The sequence below is a fragment of the Mizuhopecten yessoensis genome, unplaced genomic scaffold (genome assembly GCF_002113885.1).
Source record: "Mizuhopecten yessoensis strain PY_sf001 unplaced genomic scaffold, ASM211388v2 scaffold11173, whole genome shotgun sequence".
NCBI lineage: Eukaryota > Metazoa > Mollusca > Bivalvia > Pectinida > Pectinidae > Mizuhopecten > Mizuhopecten yessoensis.
Window position 1 is genome coordinate 1852953 of NW_018408916.1, and position 18844 is coordinate 1871796.

Sequence of the window (18844 nt, forward strand, 5' to 3'; positions counted from 1 at the left end):
TAAGGTACTTATCATCTCTTGTTCCTACAGTCTGGTTCTTGACGATTCGACAGCACCACGTTGAACTAATTTGGGGAGCACTGTTTTATTAAATACAACCATTCTTGCTTGGAAAATGTAAGATAAGTGATAGTCTCTTAATTTTGAGCTTCAATATATTTTTGATCATTTAACGATTGTTGATTATTACCATGGTAACAGAATATGGTACCATGGTATTGATTATCTGCTTGCTTAAAATGTATAAAAGTGATTGTAAGCCTTTGTTTTTGTTTCACAATTATAACTAATACTATTATTCATATGTTGTAAAGCGTTTTAGAATAATTTCACAAATTATATAGGGCGCAATATAAATGTTGTATATTGTTAATATTTTTACTATTATTAGTAGTATTCGTTTAGTTTCTGAAATTTATTTACTTCATAACAATATTCACGGGGCTACTTGAAAATCACCACTGTTAAGTAATTTCTTCCATAGATAATATTTGAATCTTCGTGTCAACCTATCAAGTTCTTACCATAATCGGTGTTTGACTGATGCTTTCGAAACGACTGATGCGAGACCAAAATTCTTTACCTAATACATATCTTACATCGGTTGTTTAGTCTTTGTCTTACTCAGAACATTCATACTATACAGAGCTATTTCTAATCTAAATAGCAATGGCATTTTATCGTAGATAATAAGAATTTAAAACGAGGGTAGTATCATTTTCAAGTTATCTTTCACAGGACACCTACTATTGAGCATTACTTAATCTTTGGCATTTAACACTACAGCTTATAATTTCTGATAATATATAAAAAAAATATGACCGAGTTCACCTCTTATCACAGAAAAAAGGTACATTAATTAAAATATAAAAACGAAAAATATTTTCGTAAAATTTAAATCTGGGCTTTCCATATAAGTTCCAATAATGATTTTAATAATGTCCCCACCTATCGCATACCATGACAAAGCGTTTAATTGTGAAGTTGGAAAACTTTCTAATAATCTTGATTTTACAAGTATACTTTAAATTCGGAAATAGAATAAGAAAAAGGGAAGCGAGAATTACTTATAATAAAACAAATTATCCGGGTGAAATGATGCAAGTACGTGACACTGTACAGAAAACATTTCAAATGCAAATGACAGGACTTTAATTTGATACTTTTTAGTCCTTCTAAATATTTTTTGAACAATAAACTAAAAAACAAATAAAGATATTTAAAAATGGTGGATTCAATAACTAGCGATAGAAATGTGGTTGACTAAAATATCAAAACTGTATTTGAAAATTATGATTTATATAAGATATTTCAAACTAGTATGTTATAGTAGTGATGGCGACAGCATGATGACGTCATTGACATTTACACACTTGCATTTAATACACCCCAAACAACTCAGTTTTCACCATATATATATATATATATAGCTCAGAAATTAATATACAAACCATCCATCAAATCAACCTGTGCTATGGTATTCTTATTCAATTCAACACATGTAGATACACATTTTACTAGCTTCCAGTCATATTCTTTATATACAATTCTACCTGTAAAAACGTCATTCCAGTCATCCTCCAAACAACACAACGTTACACATGGCAAACACAATATCCAATGAAAACGGATGTTTGCATAGAAATTTTGAAGAAGAAAAAACAAGAGAAAATAAGCGTAAAAATAATGGATTGAATTTAGGCTGTTCAACTGCACAAAGAGGAATTAGTATTTTTTTTCATAATAAAGAAAAAAATACGTAAGATTTCAACTTTGTTTTATGTGACGTTTAAACTTATATCAAGCCTTTCTTTTCTGACAGGAAACATAATTTTATTTCACTTGTTTACATATCTAAAGGAATGTGTTCTTTCTTAACGAACTTGCTAAAACGGGTTCCTTGTAAAATCTTTACATCTACTATTAGTAAACTGAAAGTTCTATCGAGATAATTGAGGGAAAAACACGCATAACACTGATAGAAATATCAATAAAAAAAAACTTATAGAACACAGTGCTTCAATAACATCGCATTATGTTTTGCTGTTTGACCAATAATGATTACAATTAGATTTTTTGTCATGACATAATAAGGTGAACATAGAGAGGAAATATAAAGCAAAACGGATGAGAAATGCACATGTATATATATATATTGATATCTGAATAGGATCTACAATTACAACTACCGTACATTAAAGTTTCTGCATTATGAGACTGGTAGAAAAATATGAAAAATGTATTTTTAATAAGAATTAGGCAATAATCCCCGCTTGGTCCCTGGTACACTTAAATGAAGGAATGGGATGGAGAGAATGACCATACCTAAACGTTTCAATACCACTACAGCATCGTACCGTAGTCTCTCTATTGCCTAATTCATAACCTAGCTCCACAGTAAAAAGATGGTTACTATCATAAATAAAATGACCATTGATGGAGTTTGTTGATCTCAACGATATCCTCAGGCACTTCGACAAGATTTATTTACATGGTGTAGCATAAATGCTTACTGGTAACTGGGTCAACACCTTATAATAGAACAGTGCCCACAAGCCTATTAAGGCTAAGGGTTGGTAGTCTTTCTCATCAATGGTACGGTTGAAGGCAAAATCACCACTTATAGTCGGGTAAGCCTCTCACAGGTTTTATATTAAAAGTGCCTAACTACAGTCTACCTATTTATTTGGTGTATTTTATACAAATTTCACCTCAGACAAAACGAGAACAAATATTTGAATACATGTAGCATCAAGTTCCATGATAAATACAATGAACGCAGGGAACCGTATCATCAGCATGAATACAGGGATCCGTATCATCAGCATGAATACAGGGAACCGTATCATCAGCATGAATACAGGGAACCGTATCATTAGCATGAATACAGGGAACCGTATCATCAGCCTGAATACAGGGAACCGTATCATCAGCCTGAATACAGGGAACCGTATCATCAGCATGAATACAGGGAACCGTATCAATGACAAGGATACAAGGACTCGTAAAATTGAATTGATACGGGGTCCTATATCACAAGGATGGATCCAGGAACAAAGCAACAGTGAGTATTTACACATCTAAACAGAAAATTGATAATAAGTGTATCTTTGTTATTATCTGTGCTCATGAATATTCAATAACAGCGTTCTGTTTGTGAATACCAAAGTAATATGGTAATCAGCTAACATTCGAGGAAATGATGAACAATTAAACCTCTAAACAATAACAAATAATATCAACATTTAATAACAGTTATATATTTAGAAATTTGAATTGTTATGAACAAAATAACTTAATATCATCAATATGTTATAACAAACATTTCCAAAGAATTACCTTAATATATTTATTCCAGTATTCTGTAAGTACTCAAGACATTATAGAAACCAGTTAGGGTAATTTTAGATCAAGAATAATCGACTTCGTCGACATGACTAAACACTTGTTTGAATTAGCCTCAATCTGAGATGATCACATTACAGTTTTTAACCAATCAGAATAGATATGATCAAGAGAAGTTATCTCTGAATATTTTCACACATTGATACAAGATTGTGAACAATGACAATACTATTGGAATGATTTTTCTCTCCTCAACTCCCATTGTTTGTGGATGCACAAACTGAATTACAAATATAACAATATAAATTGACCCATCACATATTTGTGCGGGTACAGGTGGAACATCCGGTCATCCATGCTTCCATCTAACCAGCAGCACACGCTTGCACCTGTCATTCGTTCCAACTTACGATTGAAGAGGTAAAAATGCATATCAGGAATAACTGAAGTAACCGGTCATTGTTCAAACAGTAAGTTCTAACGCACACAACGTTACGATTTTCAATCATTAAACACACATATTAATCAAGCTCATATCATGAGTCATAAATGATTAATAACAATCATACAAAACATATTCTGTATGTAAATAAAGTATGCTATTTATATATAAAAGGAATATTTAATCTTATCATTAAGAAGAATCTCCAGGAAAACAATAGATGTTCTAGGTCATGCAAACTTTGAATTTTAAAGGAATGGGTTATATTTACACATTATGGACACGTATATATATATATATATATATATATATTCCTAATATGTTCAAACACGTGATGAGCAAAACAGACGGCTTTCACCCTGCCCGTACACACTACAGTATTTAGACTCTCCCAATTCAAGGTGTTGGAGAGTTCACACTATGGGTAAGAAAACCAGTATATAGTGTATATTATATTGATAACATAGTCATCACATTTTCACGTATTTAGTGTAAACCACAAATTAATCACATCTGAACAATAAATCATATGAAGATAGATAACAATAATTTTAAATAGGTTCGCCAATGTTATCGGCAACACATGGAGATCAACACACTATGTACGCTGAATAATTTCTGCTACCTTACACATTAAACATTTGATTTTTTGTAGGTCACAGCTGTCTCAAATAAACCTCTTTAATGTTTTAAAAACATATCAATAAATTACCATTCATAAGTGATATTAAACGAATATCTCAGAAAGGGACTCTTTGGAAAGGAAATGCATTTCTCATTTAGGTAGCATACACCTTTAATCTATCATCCGTTATATCGCGCAGTTTTCAGTTATATATCTAGATCCTGAAGGAAAATCAAGCTACGTGGTAAGGCAAGAAAAGACAAAATATATGCCACCGTTACCCTCTGAAATATACCACAATACAGTGTTTAACACAAATGATATTTTAAAATAAAACTTACTACAAATCCGCACTCATAACTCGAATTCAAAATTCCAAACATATTACTATAGATATGAAAATGATTGGAACTAAAAGATTTCAAATTGCTTGACGATAAGATTGTCGTACATACAAGGAGGATCTAGTGTATGTATAATTTAAAACAATTAACACAGGTGGACAGAAAATGCCTATTTACCATCCTCATCTGGCTGAAACTGTCTTAGCAGGTCTTAAATGACATGCCAACTCTTTTATAGAAATAAGGTATAACTAAATTCTATCTTACGATAACTACCTTTTGATAATGAGAGAAAACAAAACGATTCCTGAGTATATATATTAGAACAAATCTAAAAATGAAAACGTGTGCTCAATGATACCAATAACAGTAGTTATCTTGATAACTTTAAAAACATCACAATATCACAATCAATAACAAAACAGACTAAGAATGGATTATTTCAGAGCATTGCAGTGGATATATTATTATAATGAGAGACAAAAAAAAAAAGACAGAAGAAAAATTCTTCACAGAATGCTAACACCAATCTGACTCATCATCCGAGTCATTGCGTAGCGGAATATTACTGTCGCTTCTCATTTCTAGTTTTTCTGGTTTCTTTTTATGTCCTTTGGGTTTGAATCCGTTGGGTAATGTTGACGCATTTCTAGGTCTTCCGCGGCCGCCATGTTCATGACCTATATTTTGTGAGGCCTGCTCGTCAAAATGGCTTGCTAAAAATTTGGTTTGTTCATTATTACTATTCCGGCTAATATCCGGCGAGTGACTACTGGTTCGGTAACGATGATCATGAGATCGATCATGTGATCGGTCATGTAATCGTTCATGTGACCTGTCATGTGACCTGTCATGTGATCGGTCGTGTCCCATATGGGGGTCATGACTACTAGTCCTACCACTGTGGGATGGCAAAGTTCGTGAGTGACCACTGATTTTATTCAAATTATTTCTCTCCGTGGGACTGGTAGGTTCCGGCCTTCCCATACGTCCAGGCGGAACAATTGGGCGTGAAGTCAGGGGGACATTTTGTTTCGGCACATGTGTGGGGGACTTATTAAGTTTTGGAAAGTTTATGCTTCCAGGGGATTTTGGGGGCTGGGGGATAGTGGGCGATGGCATGACTCGTGGCATGTTGTCTTTTAATTTTGGTTGAGCAAGATTCAAAGAAGAAGGCTTGGGTGGAATTGATGGAAGTTTCCGGCCTGGTTTCTTTGGTGGTGATGTGACAGCAGGACTTGGACTACGGGACCGGTCCGTCAAATTGGCAGTCCCGTAGTACTCCTGCTGAGGAGTCTGGGAAGGGGTGGTAGTAGGGGATGGACTTCTAGACCTGGTTTCTAACGATGTTGATCTGTAAAAAGTCGTATCCCGTTTCCGTAGTGGCTGTGGACTTGGTGCTGGTGAACCAATCACATTTGACTGCATGGTAAGAGGAGGACGGGTTTTACTTCTCCCCCTCATTTGTGGCGAGTTCGGCAAACTAAGGGTCTCGTCCAAAAGGATACCTGTTAACCAAAACGAACAGAGGATATACTTTTCATTTTTTGGTTTTGAATCCGTTGGGTACTGTTGACGATCATTATCATTTCAGGTATTTTCTTTAATTAAAGATTTTTATAATATTCATTTCTACCATGCAATAATCAACTTAATCGCACAATTATTGCAATAATTAACTAGAAATATGTCAAAATGACATGAAAGTCACCCCATCTCCTGTATGATCATTTTCAGATAAATCATTGACCAAGCTACACGTAATATATTTCCACCTGTCAATCAAAATGGTCTAACAATGACTAGGTGTAAGAACATACACGCTGTTAAGGAAGCCATGCTAACACATGGAATTAATAAGAAAGCATGTGGCAACTATAACGTTAGCGTTGACTGTCACCTCGAGTACGGGGACATCTGCTGACACTGTCACCTGGCATGGACAAAACAGGTTATTGGAATATAACGATGATGTTTTCACAACAAAAAGTTTCAGAAAAGATTCAATCTTATATACGGATAAATCTTCTACATTTTTGTTGTTATCAAATAGACTTTTCCAAGTAGTTTTCTGATCGTCTGCAAATCCGACTGAATCGGACATCGATATCGGCAGAGTGTGGACGCTTAAAAGCAGTCACTCAAACAGGTCCGACGAGGACCGCCAACAGCCAAATTCGCGAGACATGCAAAACACCAAACAATTGTGATTTCAGCAATTCTCCCTTCAAAAGAAAATATCGGTATGTATTTGGCTGTTTTGAGAACGTTAATATTTATTTTTCAAACTCTAACTTTTATCATTATCGGTTCAATTCGCATGAATATCAACCTTGTGAATTCCTGCCGGTTAATAGTAATACGCGACCTTGACTCTTTGCGGTACATCAACTTGCGAACTTCGCAACTTTCCCCATGTCGTTTTGACACATTCCTACTGTCAAGATTGAATAGTTCAGCATGATTAACCAAGAACGACATTTTAACCCCAGAGTGCTAATTACGATGCAATTCTTCGTTATGTTTCCCCATACGTGGTATTTATCAATTCACGTCCTGAAAAGTTCGGCCTACTTTACTCGAGTTTATTTATCCGATTCTATCGATAATATGACTTAAACTTGCGTCTTTTCGTAATAGTTAAATTGGCAATGCAATCAGGGGTTATTCAACGAAATTTTGTAGTTTATTGCTGCGAGCATATTTCAAAACATTTCCGAAAATCTTCGAAACATTTACGATAAATGGTCGCGACCAAGGACTGGCTCTGGATTGTTCTTGAGTATCGTGTACATTTCTTGGCACTTCATTTTTCCTCTTAATAAAGTGCGCCCTATACGCGAACAACAACGGTAGTCGTTGGTCAGACATAAAATATCTAAACCAATCAATAGCAGTTTATTATATAACAGTCTAGCCTTCGGGAATCTCAAAGGTGCCTGATTCATACTCGGAACATCTCTGGGTTATATGTAATTCCCATGTGAAACTTGGAACGACTTTAGATTTTATGCCAATCCTGTTTAAAAAGGAAATCGATAGTTGAGTTATCCAAAAGCTTGCAATTAGCGCCAGGTACATTCCGGCAGAAGCAAACACACGAAAGCATTTTTAGCGAAAAGTAACAGATGTCAAAATCTGGGACTGAAACCGAAATTAATCGTCCCCGCTGGGGTTCCCCTAGGGGTGACTAAAATGTTTAAAACAGGTATTCAACAGCATTTATCATAACTTATATGTACCTTCATAATCCCTATTTCTGTAATGTTTTGATCTGCGATCCTGTTCCGCTATGCTATGAGCTTGTTCACAGATGTTCGTTACCGCTGAAGCAAATCCCAAATCCACTCTTCGAGGCGATGGTGATCGGCGACCCATGTACGGACTACCGACTGGGGATCCAAATGGACTACGGTGTGGCATCAATGGGGACCTTGGGGACACCGGTGTACCTGGTAGGGAGGGCGATTTACTCCCGCCCCTGATGGACTGGTCCGAGTTCGTTCTGGACATGGATACGTGACCTGCGTGTTCAGGCTTCAGACCTCGGGAAAAGTCTTGGCGCTCCATAGACTGGCAAAAATGACAGACAAATTGTAAGGAAACAACAAGCTATACGTTGTACTATATTATCATATTTGCATAATTTTATCCAATCACATACTACATGTATGCATATTTATCAAGGGTAATGTCAATGAAATACATGTACCACTAAAAAACGCATTTTAATAAAGTTGTGATCCAGTAAGTTATCTTTGTGTCTGTAAGTTGTCACAGTGTTCCTCTAAATCAATACAATTTATATCGTTTTGTTATAAATCAACATTATAACTTCGCAATATTTATATAGTTATTGTTTATACCAACACCATAGAACTGCAAAATAATGATTATATGGACAGAAATCGGGTTTTATAATATACGAAGTATTTCAAATCTTCAAAATTATTTTTCTTTTAATGAGATATTTTTTAATTTAAAATAAAAACGTATTACCAGCACCGTGACAACAATCACATAGTAAAATGCCCATGCTGCCGATCCAACATTCAATGGTAAATTTGAATCATGAATATAAATATTGAAGATACAGAAAAGGAAGAGGCAGTAGAGTAACAAAAAAAAGAAGAGAAAAACCAGAAACCGAGACCGTAAGTTGAATTTATTAAGTTTTTGTCCCAAACCTCTACGAATTCAAAATAAATAAGTTCCAAAATATAGATGAAACATTTAAAAATAATAAGCACAATATGTACAAACCATTCGTTCACCACAGCTTAAAGGATCAATTTTGAAAGCTTTACGCTGTTAACTTTATACCAAGCAAATTCTCTTCACGGTAATGTCAATTGACCAGCAGTTCCGTCACCAAAAGCTTGCTAAAACCTAACAATATGTACCTGTCGGAGGTATACAACTCTCTTGTGAGGGATGACTACCCTAACATTAGCAGGCGATGAAACAGAGGAAAGTTTTTCGTCTTCCTCCTCGCACGAGAATGAGGAGTTTACGTACCCACCGTATTCGGGACGGTACCCTTGGCCCTGCCAGGATAGTAGGTCAGGTACAACATTATATAAACATTTAAACAGTGCAAAAGCTCATGAAGATGAAAATATGTTTTCATCGTAGTTAATTACATAATATTTGTAAATAAAGTGTTAATTTGAAAGGAGTTTGCCAATATCTGGAATATGTTATATTTAAATTTCAGGTCATTATAGAAAAAAGGTGTTCAGTTGGAATTCAAACAGTCAACTGGAATATATTCTCTGATATCTTACCCGCAAACTGCACGCATCACCTTGCTGGTGGTCTTTTTTCCGTTTACTACCACGCCGCAAAAAACTCAGAGATCGTTGCCAAGGGTGTTTGTCAATACTGTAAGTAGAAATGGAAACAGTGAACAGCGAGATGATCGGTAATCAACAGGTGATCATTTAATCTCCAGACACACACCACTACAGACAAGGCTGCCTTAACACTTGTTCAGAAACAAGGGTTTCATCTCCCCTTAATGCGTGATTCAGTGGATAGACTAATTTGTTGAAATGCATCTAAAGACGTTTTTGTCGCACGTTTCTTCTGTTGCTTACTTTGAAACTAACTATCCCATACCGGTAAATACTAAAGGCTTTGCTTGCTACCCAATGCCAAGTACTTTTCTCTCCTTTTCTACTAACCAGTTTATTATGCACTGGCTTTTTAGAATTTGTTGAACTAATAATCGTTCTTCCAACAGGGCATATGGATACAAACATTTGTTCTCTCCACTAATCAGAACAGATGAATGATTCACAAATAAATCCAATTTTTGTGGATATATCAATAATTTACAAACATCACATAATACGCGTTTCTTCACAGACTACTTTTATGACACATAGAAATATATATATACGACATTTTGAAAAATAACATGCTTTTACAAGTGACTTCTAAAAAATATACATCAAGGAGAGTTACACAAATTGAGAAACCTTTGCAAAACGTTCAAATTGTGTTATATGTTATACACAGTTCTCGTTTTCTACCTAAAAATATTAAGTAAATATTTTTTATACATTTTCACTGCGATTATCAATAGTATTCAGAGCTGGGGGAACAAGATTCAACATTCTACAGCTACAATTTTACTTACCTGATGATCAATAAATAAATGTATAATTTCACAATCAGAAAATTACTCCTTGTAACGGATGTATTACAGAACAATTAAAATATAATATATCACATGATTACCGTGTCATATACTGAATACAATCACGTCATAAATATTTTCTGTATAATTGAAAAACGAAATGAAAAATGTGACGTCATGAATTATAATAAACAGACTTCAAGGTAATATAATGATGCCCTTATGACAAAATTAGCTAATAAAATGGAGAGAATGCTTCCGCAATTTTCATTATCATGTGATGGAAATGATATATAATTCCTTTCCATTTCATACAAGATTGATGACGCTTGTGACGATTTTCATTTTAAATCGACATTTCAAATATCATGTAATATATCTTTAGATACTGGTAGACGGTTACACTTACTAGATCAAGTTATAGTGTGAAATAAACGAATTAAATTTTCACTGTAGATCACTTGTTTTATTTAGTTATTTTCGAGGAGGAGTGTGAATTAGATTATATCGTCAATATCCATTCATACACAAGTAAATAAGGAATATACATTAATTATTGTTCGTTTTAAGTTTCGAATCCAATAACTTACGAACAGGTCGCTTAATTACAGCTGGTAAAGCAATTATTTACGAAAAGAAAGTGATTTACAATGTGAAAACATATTTGTGATACATTTTTAAATGTTTTGTTTCATATACTATTGTATTGTATATAAATGCAATTAACTTATATATCAAATAGAATATATTTTTTCATACAAAAATATTATTCTCATATATATAGTACAATTTCTTGAAAATATTCTATTGCATTTCTATAAACAGCATGAAAGATAGAATTGTGAAAAATTTCGATAGATTTAAAGATAGAGAGGAAGATAAACGGAAGAATAGAATAAAAACTTGGTCATGCGAGAAAATTAAAGGTGGACATCTTACAGAATAAAGTTGAAATTATTGTTTTGTATTAAATGTTCATTACAAGATGAAAAGGAGGAAACCGTGAGGTCTTAAGAGAAATATTTTAATATGTAAAAAAACTCGGAATATTTTATAGATAAAACAAACCTGTCACCGATGTATGAATTTGGACGGTTATTACTATATGATTGTTATTAATAAAGGTGCTACAAACTGTATCTGATAATACAGCTTCATCATTTACAAATAACTGACCTAAATGCACCTTGTCATCATGGATGCATCGTATCTTTGATGTGTGAAACGACAAAAAGTGTTGAAATGTTTTCCCATTAAATATCTTTTAATATAATACTAACATACGGGGTTATTTTGTGATTAATTCATATTCAATAGCATAATTGATATCCTCTCAAATTCATATGGATTTCAACCGTTAACAGAGACATAAGTTTTCATTTGACATACAACTACCATTAAAGTAGCAATAAATCCATGCCACCAATTGCAGATAGAATATGAAAATTTAAGCCCCATTCCATTGAAATCCCTAATTCCCTGCATACGTTGGAAAGGGTATGTGGATAAGGTGACGGTTAAAGGGTCATGCCTGGGGTACGTGTTTAACCTCAAAGCGATAGGAATATATGTCGGTTCTAGGATATTCATATACCAAGGCTGCAATGTGTGTAGATTTAATTTCTAAAAGAACGGGTAGAGTTTTTCTAACATTTCCCATTCCGATTTTCTATGCTAGGTGTCACATTTATCAAGCGTAACTATGTTCAGCTTTGATGCATGTTGGTTCATATCATGCAATGTGATCTAATTCAAATGTAGATTTCATGAACAGTTAAAAAAAATATGAAAAATGATAAAATGTGTGGTCTACTGGAACTACAACATGCTAGGACTAATATAAATATGCTTTAATTTGACAGTTTGGCTTAGTAGCATTAATTTATTATTTATTTTATTAATGAATCAGAGAATATATTCATAAAACAAAACCTATTTGTTTTCATTACTAGTAAAAAAGTTATCAGTAGAAAATGATTCGATTATGATCTTCTTCACACCAAACTTGGGAAATTAAAGCACAGTAATTATGTCACCTGATATCATATTAGCTGTAGTAGGGTAGCAGTGTCAGTAGTAGTAACTCTTTCTTTTTCTTCACGCAAGACCACACTTGATGAGTCGGCCACCCTCTATGAACCTTGACCTCAGACTCTTGTAATTACCTGTGACCTCCGTCCATGTCATCGTCCGGTGAATGGTCGGAGTCCTGGTCCAGACTTTGGCTTGACCGAGCCGACGGCGTCCTCAGCACCCCCATCAGTCTCTGGAAAAAGCACGGGTGACGCTGGAAAACGAGGGACATAAATTAACCGGGGGTGTGCGACGCGAGGTTGGCCTAGCTACTGATAATAAAGAAAGAAGCGAATACAGATACCGTTGGTCGTCGTATAGCGACTAGCTCCGGTACACAACGTCAGGGGCACATTACTCCACCAAGAAGCACAAAGATGCGGAGGCAGCCACAGGAAAGGACATAGGAGGAAGGAGAAGAGAGATAGGACTCGATCTTCATCTACTTTCCTGTACGGCGTGATATCAGAGTTTTGCTGAATTAATTCACTGCTCAATATGCATTTACACTAAATAACCTTTATATTACTTCCACAGAGGTTCTTCCGAATGATTAGTTGGACAATTCGGTTTTATCAAGCATCTTGTATACATTATTGTCTAGCAAAGCTGTCGGTGGGTGTTGGATTGTTATATGTATAACAATTACTTTCCGTCCCATCATCTTACCATCACCATCATGTTCTACCAAACATGTCTTTATGGAACATTCTGACCAATTGAACTACTCTAGAAATCAAAGCCATCTTTCTATGTCATTTAACACAAATGTCATCAAACCCTTTGATTCCGGATAATGATTTTGTAATCGGCTGTTTGCATTTGCAACCAAATATAAAGTAAGTTTACATTTGCAACCAAATTCAAATTAAGTAAATTTTTATAACACTTATTAACAGCTCTAAATGAAAAAAACTTATTTCTCTATCATATTTGCAAGCTAATTTGTTGTTTTAAACATAATTCGCTATAATACTCCTTAAATCAATATCAAATTATGTAAATATTAAAACCAACTTTCCCCATGCATGTGAGTGTTTCACTTGTAATGCATAAACAGAATAAGTAATCCCGAATGAAACAATGAATACATAAAACAATATAATTGAAAACAAAACATAATGCAAATTTAACATAAGTACCTTATAGTGGTTCTCATAGGTCCGGTAGTATTGTCTCGGAGGCGCGACATTTAGCCATTTACTTTGACCCAATGTTAGTTTTTTAACTTATTAGTGAGCAAAAAGTTAACATTCCAACCCAAGTCAAACCCATGTTATGCAAATAATGGTTGAATAGGAAGTTAATATAAAGTGTTAACGTTAAGTCATTCCTAAATCACCTACACCAAGAGTGTTCTGGTAAAATGCATCCTGAATTTAACAATTCAAACATTCATAATGAGTTAATTTGCGATGCTGCAAACTGTTGATAAGATGTTTCCATGGCAATGATAAAAAAAATAAAAGATGAATAAAGAGAAACAAATACATAGGAAAAAAACTATTTGGAGAAGATCTTCACTAGAGAGAGGGACAAGAAAGTAGAGAAGGAATCTAAGAGGAACACACTATTACACATTACAAATATTGATAACTTATAAGGGAATTTACCTTTTCTTTTTCAAAACTTGTATATTGCACCATGATCACGACATTAATGCAATTTCTTATACAAACATTTCAATTGAAACTTAAGAGATATTTTAAGTTTAAAATAGATGTTTTCTAAAAACATCATTTAAAGGAAAGTCCTTTGTACATGAAAATAAAAAATAGATTATGAGGTTAAATTCCCTTTAAAGTACTTTACAAACAACAAGTTCCGTGGACTAAACAAAGATATTTTCATAAAAATAAATCCTTTCTTCGCATGTTTTTAAATTCAAAGTGAGATTTCATATTTTTAGTAATGGTTTTATCGGATTGTTCAGACCACGGAAACAGGAACAGCTAGAGTATGCATACGATAACGAAAATAATGTATCACTATCAATACATAAATCAAATTATATTTCAATATGAATGGCTGTTGCATGCAGACAAATATTTAATACGAAGAGGCGACAAACATTACGATGCGAAGTTTAACATGTAAGGAATGATAGCTGCTTTAACATATAGGATTATGGTGAAAATGGCCCCTGTTTTGTAAAATATCTTTAAGTTGAGGACAATCTTGAGCAATATAATGCCAAGCATTGGATTAATATTAAAGGAAAAGCTGTAATATTTTAAACAAATTATGCCGGTACTTTACACTTGGTGTATACTAGGAATGATTGTCGAAATAAGTCGCTTAAAGATTAAAATACAATTGTTATAAGTCGATACTATGATTTTTCCTCATTCTAACACCAACTTAATATCAAATCTGGTAGCGCTGGGACAATAGTTGATTGTCCATACTACGAAAATTAAATAATTGAGCAAGCATAACGGTCTTACTTAACGTTACAATTTCACAAGCAGCAAATATTTCTGTTAAACCGATCTTGTCCATTTTAAAGAGCTGTTGTAATAATGAAATGTAGCACTTTGCTTAAAAATATCTAAATCTAAAACACACGATCTAATGAAATAATAACACCGAAATATAGGAAAATAGCGAGGCATTATAAAACTAAATCATACTGACATCACAACAAAACCGAACCAATAAGAAACGTCAGTTGAAGTTGAATTAAAATGTACTTTTTACATGTAAAAAATCCCCAGAATATTATAATACTGAAAAAATGAGCGATGCGATAATATTTGTTTAATTTGTAAGTATTGATGTGATGTATGTGATGTAATTGCAACTTCTGTTTTAAAATTGCTTTAATTTGTTCACGGTATGGAATGTCACAACACCTTACGTAAAGGAAAAATAGAGGAGCAACTAAAAACATATCTAATGAATATGATATAATATAAAGTTAGTATGCATATCAATACTTCATTCGCAGATTGTGACTAGTGTTGAATATCAATGATCCATTATTTGAAATTAATAGAACAATTTGATGTCAATATCTCATATTTTAAGAGTAAGTCATTGAAAATAAAAGTAATTAGAGTTAAGTAATTTTAAATCTTGCAGCTCCATTAAAAGAAATGGAAATGATAATCTCGTTCTTAACATCGGTGAAAACAGATTCAGATTTGTTTGATTACGTTTTTTCTTACGGTATGTATAATTTCGCTATTTCATATTTTATGCATAGTATATTGATATGCACGTTAGCAACTCCCTGTGTTAATGGTACGATAGGGGGCCACTCATAACTAATTGTGCAGTGAAGTCATGCTAGACAAGTGGAAAGTGTGCAGTCATTAGCAAGTAGTTTCTGCAATTTTTGGGTCAAGTTTGGCTATGTGGTTGCCACAGCGAAGACTGCGTCGGAGACGACTGCTACTAACCTCTTCCTTACTATCCTCCTGCAATCAGAAAGGTCAAACCAACATCTCAAAAGGTTACACCCACACATCATAATAGGCGTTTTACCAGGACAAACCCACATCTCAAAATAGTCATCTAGAGAGGATGCTTATCATATGAAATGTTCAGGACTTACGGATATAAGCAAAACCAATCAAAAGCTGTATTAAGTATAACAGTATAGAAGAGTAGTGGAACATTTTCTGTGATTTAAGACACCTCTATCATCAGCATGCGAAATGTCGTAAGAATATATTTATTCTCCAAAATATTCCCTATTCGGAGAAATCTCCAGCTATGAAATGATCCAACCACTGGTGTTATTATTATAATATTTGCTTGCTATTTTTAGACCATAATGAAAGTATATTCAAATTATACCTTCAAAGCATGCTTAACCAATGACATCTGCTACATCAGAGCTATAATTTTACAAAGTTCCTTCAATCTACTTTACACATTTTGGTTTCTCAAGTTGTTTTATGGTTTGACGATGCATCCTAACAATTTTTATTTTTTTGCGTAATTCGCCGAACAGTCCCATAGAAAAAACAAATACATCGAATGAAAATGGGATTTGAAAAATAAACCATCAGTCTATTGCTGTCAAATTTATGCGTACATATTCAACAATCATAATATACAAGAAAACTCAAGTAACGAAAAGTTTTCGTTAGGTGACGCAAAAAGAGAAATGTTTTCATTTTCAAGTTAAAGGAACATGTCTCGGGGTTTTTCCCGGGACGATTCGTCGGTACATTGATGTAAAATTAGTAAAACTATGTTTGACATATCGTTTACAATATCAATAGTCGAGAAATCAAGTGAAAAGGCTCATAGATCTACATCATAAATATAATAATATTCATGTTTAACAATTATTCGTTTCAAATAAAACAACCATTGTGGCCGTTCCAAAGAATTTCTCTCAATTATTTTTATGACTGAGCTAGTCAATCATATTTCTTGATGGATATGTTATGATGAAGGTACAATACACGATGAAAAACAGGAACAACCCACCATAAGACAGCATTTTTAATAAATTGATAACGAATTATGGTAGAGTAGACAAGCAGAATAAAGTGCCTTTACCAAAAGTAGATTGTTCAACATAAAACACCATTATTGTTGTGTATGTCGTTTTCAAAATACGTTTCCTCTCCGAATTCAACCTTTTAACATTTTTAATGTTATCATGTGCCTTTTACCTACTTACCATTTTCATACTGTCAAACTTGGTCTGACTTGATTTGTAAGCCCTCCAATTATCTAATATCAAAAGGCCTACATAGATTTTCCCGACTGTTAACTTTCCATAGGTTAGATCTGAAAAGAAAAACAACGTCATAAAATTAAACGAGACAATTTTAATTGTAACGGGAATATTCATAGTCCCCCAACTGCCCCTATGACATAATAAACTTGCATACAGTGTTTGCGCAAAATTAAGATAATACGAGGTACCGTCGGTATCACCTTGGCGCACACCCCTAAATGTGTCAAACAATCAGAGAGCACAGGGCCATGTTTGATGACCTATCAAAAATAATACCACGTTACACACATCTACACATGCCCACCAATGCTCATGTTGAGCTTCATAAGTATTTCATAAGTATCCGGCCGTTACATTCTGAGAGAAAAACTCTGGAAACCATTTGGAAGAAAAATAACAAGAAAGAATAGAAAAAAAACCCGCTGTAAAACAACTTCATTAGGGGGACTTAACTACCAATGAATTTATACAAAAAAGTCATATAAACTATACTTATCAAAATAAAAAATAAAAAATACGAAATACCGACACAATATTTTTGGGTCAAGTACAATGTGTTACAAAATTATCTATAACCGGATTTGTTTTTTGCGTTGATTATCATGCTTTCATTACTCAAACTCTTTTCTGGAGGGCACATTTTGAATGTCAATATACATGTACGCACATATTGTTGTACTGATAAAGCAAAAAATGGCACTTTTCCATTGTACAGTTAACAACATACGAATTTGTGTTTGATATGAGCCCGTAGGAGCACGCACCATTGTTGCCTGGAACGAGACGATTGACCATTTTACGGGCTTGGACCGGCCATAACCTTCTTACGATGTCTCTCATCTCTTCGTCCTTCTTGTCCATTAGCTCAACTGAAATATCGGAGCGCAACTCATGTGCAAACGACCTAGTGCCCATTTGTAACAAAATAGTGCTCAATATTTAAAGAAATCAACATGCTAAATTAGATCAAAAGTATAAAAAGTAAAGTTCCGAATTAGAATGTATAAATTTCTATTATTGCTTAAGTTCAACATGGCCTCTTCAATAGTATGATTACTGAGTAAGAGCTTGAAATTTAGAATACCTCCAACGTAACATAAATGTTTCGCCCAAAAACAAAAGAAATCCCGCCCTGCGCAAACTTAGCGGCTTTGCTAACAATATTTTGTTTACAATACCAAGCAATTAAAACGTTAGCCGTTTTACCATTGACGACATGTTGAAATAACAAAACATGAAACGTCACAGATACACATCTTTTGGTTGTGCTACATGAATATTTTCGATAAACTTTCTAATATATCGTCACCACACCATCGATGTTTTTTAAGTCATTTGTGTCCCCCCCCCCCCCCCCATCACTTTCTGTATGAGTAGTTTTCTCATTTTTCGAATTTGCCTGTGCAATTTTTACAAAATAACGTATTTTGATAATTATTAAACAAAAATAAACAATACTATTAAACAGGCCATGTAAAATGTGTAGTCCTTTATAATTATGATATAAAAAGATAATTTCGAGAATAAGCAACGTGTTGAATTTGCAGGACCTTTGAAACGTGCAGTGGTAAAAATTTAGTTTATCACAAAATCAAACATTTACTACCGGGTTTTTTACCTTCATTATATAAAACTAATCGTTTCTATTTATTTCTAATAATTTGGCTAT

General features: G+C 33.9%; 1 protein-coding gene across 7 annotated transcripts in view; it reads right to left on the reverse strand.

Moving 5' to 3' along the window:
• Nucleotides 1-312: 312 nt before the first annotated feature.
• The window catches only part of LOC110467402 (voltage-dependent calcium channel type A subunit alpha-1-like), a 274929-nt gene continuing 256397 nt past the window's right edge, over nt 313-18844 (reverse strand). For all 7 annotated transcript variants that reach the window (XM_021524541.1, XM_021524542.1, XM_021524547.1 and 4 more), the window contains 8 exons: nt 17940-18044; nt 17116-17225; nt 15878-15895; nt 12566-12687; nt 9544-9640; nt 9160-9303; nt 7999-8329; nt 313-6264 (listed from right to left, as the gene is read on the reverse strand). In XM_021524541.1, the coding sequence (XP_021380216.1) occupies nt 5276-6264; nt 7999-8329; nt 9160-9303; nt 9544-9640; nt 12566-12687; nt 15878-15895; nt 17116-17225; nt 17940-18044 (1916 nt within the window). In that variant the 3' untranslated portion in view covers nt 313-5275. The remainder of the gene's footprint in view (nt 6265-7998; nt 8330-9159; nt 9304-9543; nt 9641-12565; nt 12688-15877; nt 15896-17115; nt 17226-17939; nt 18045-18844) is intronic.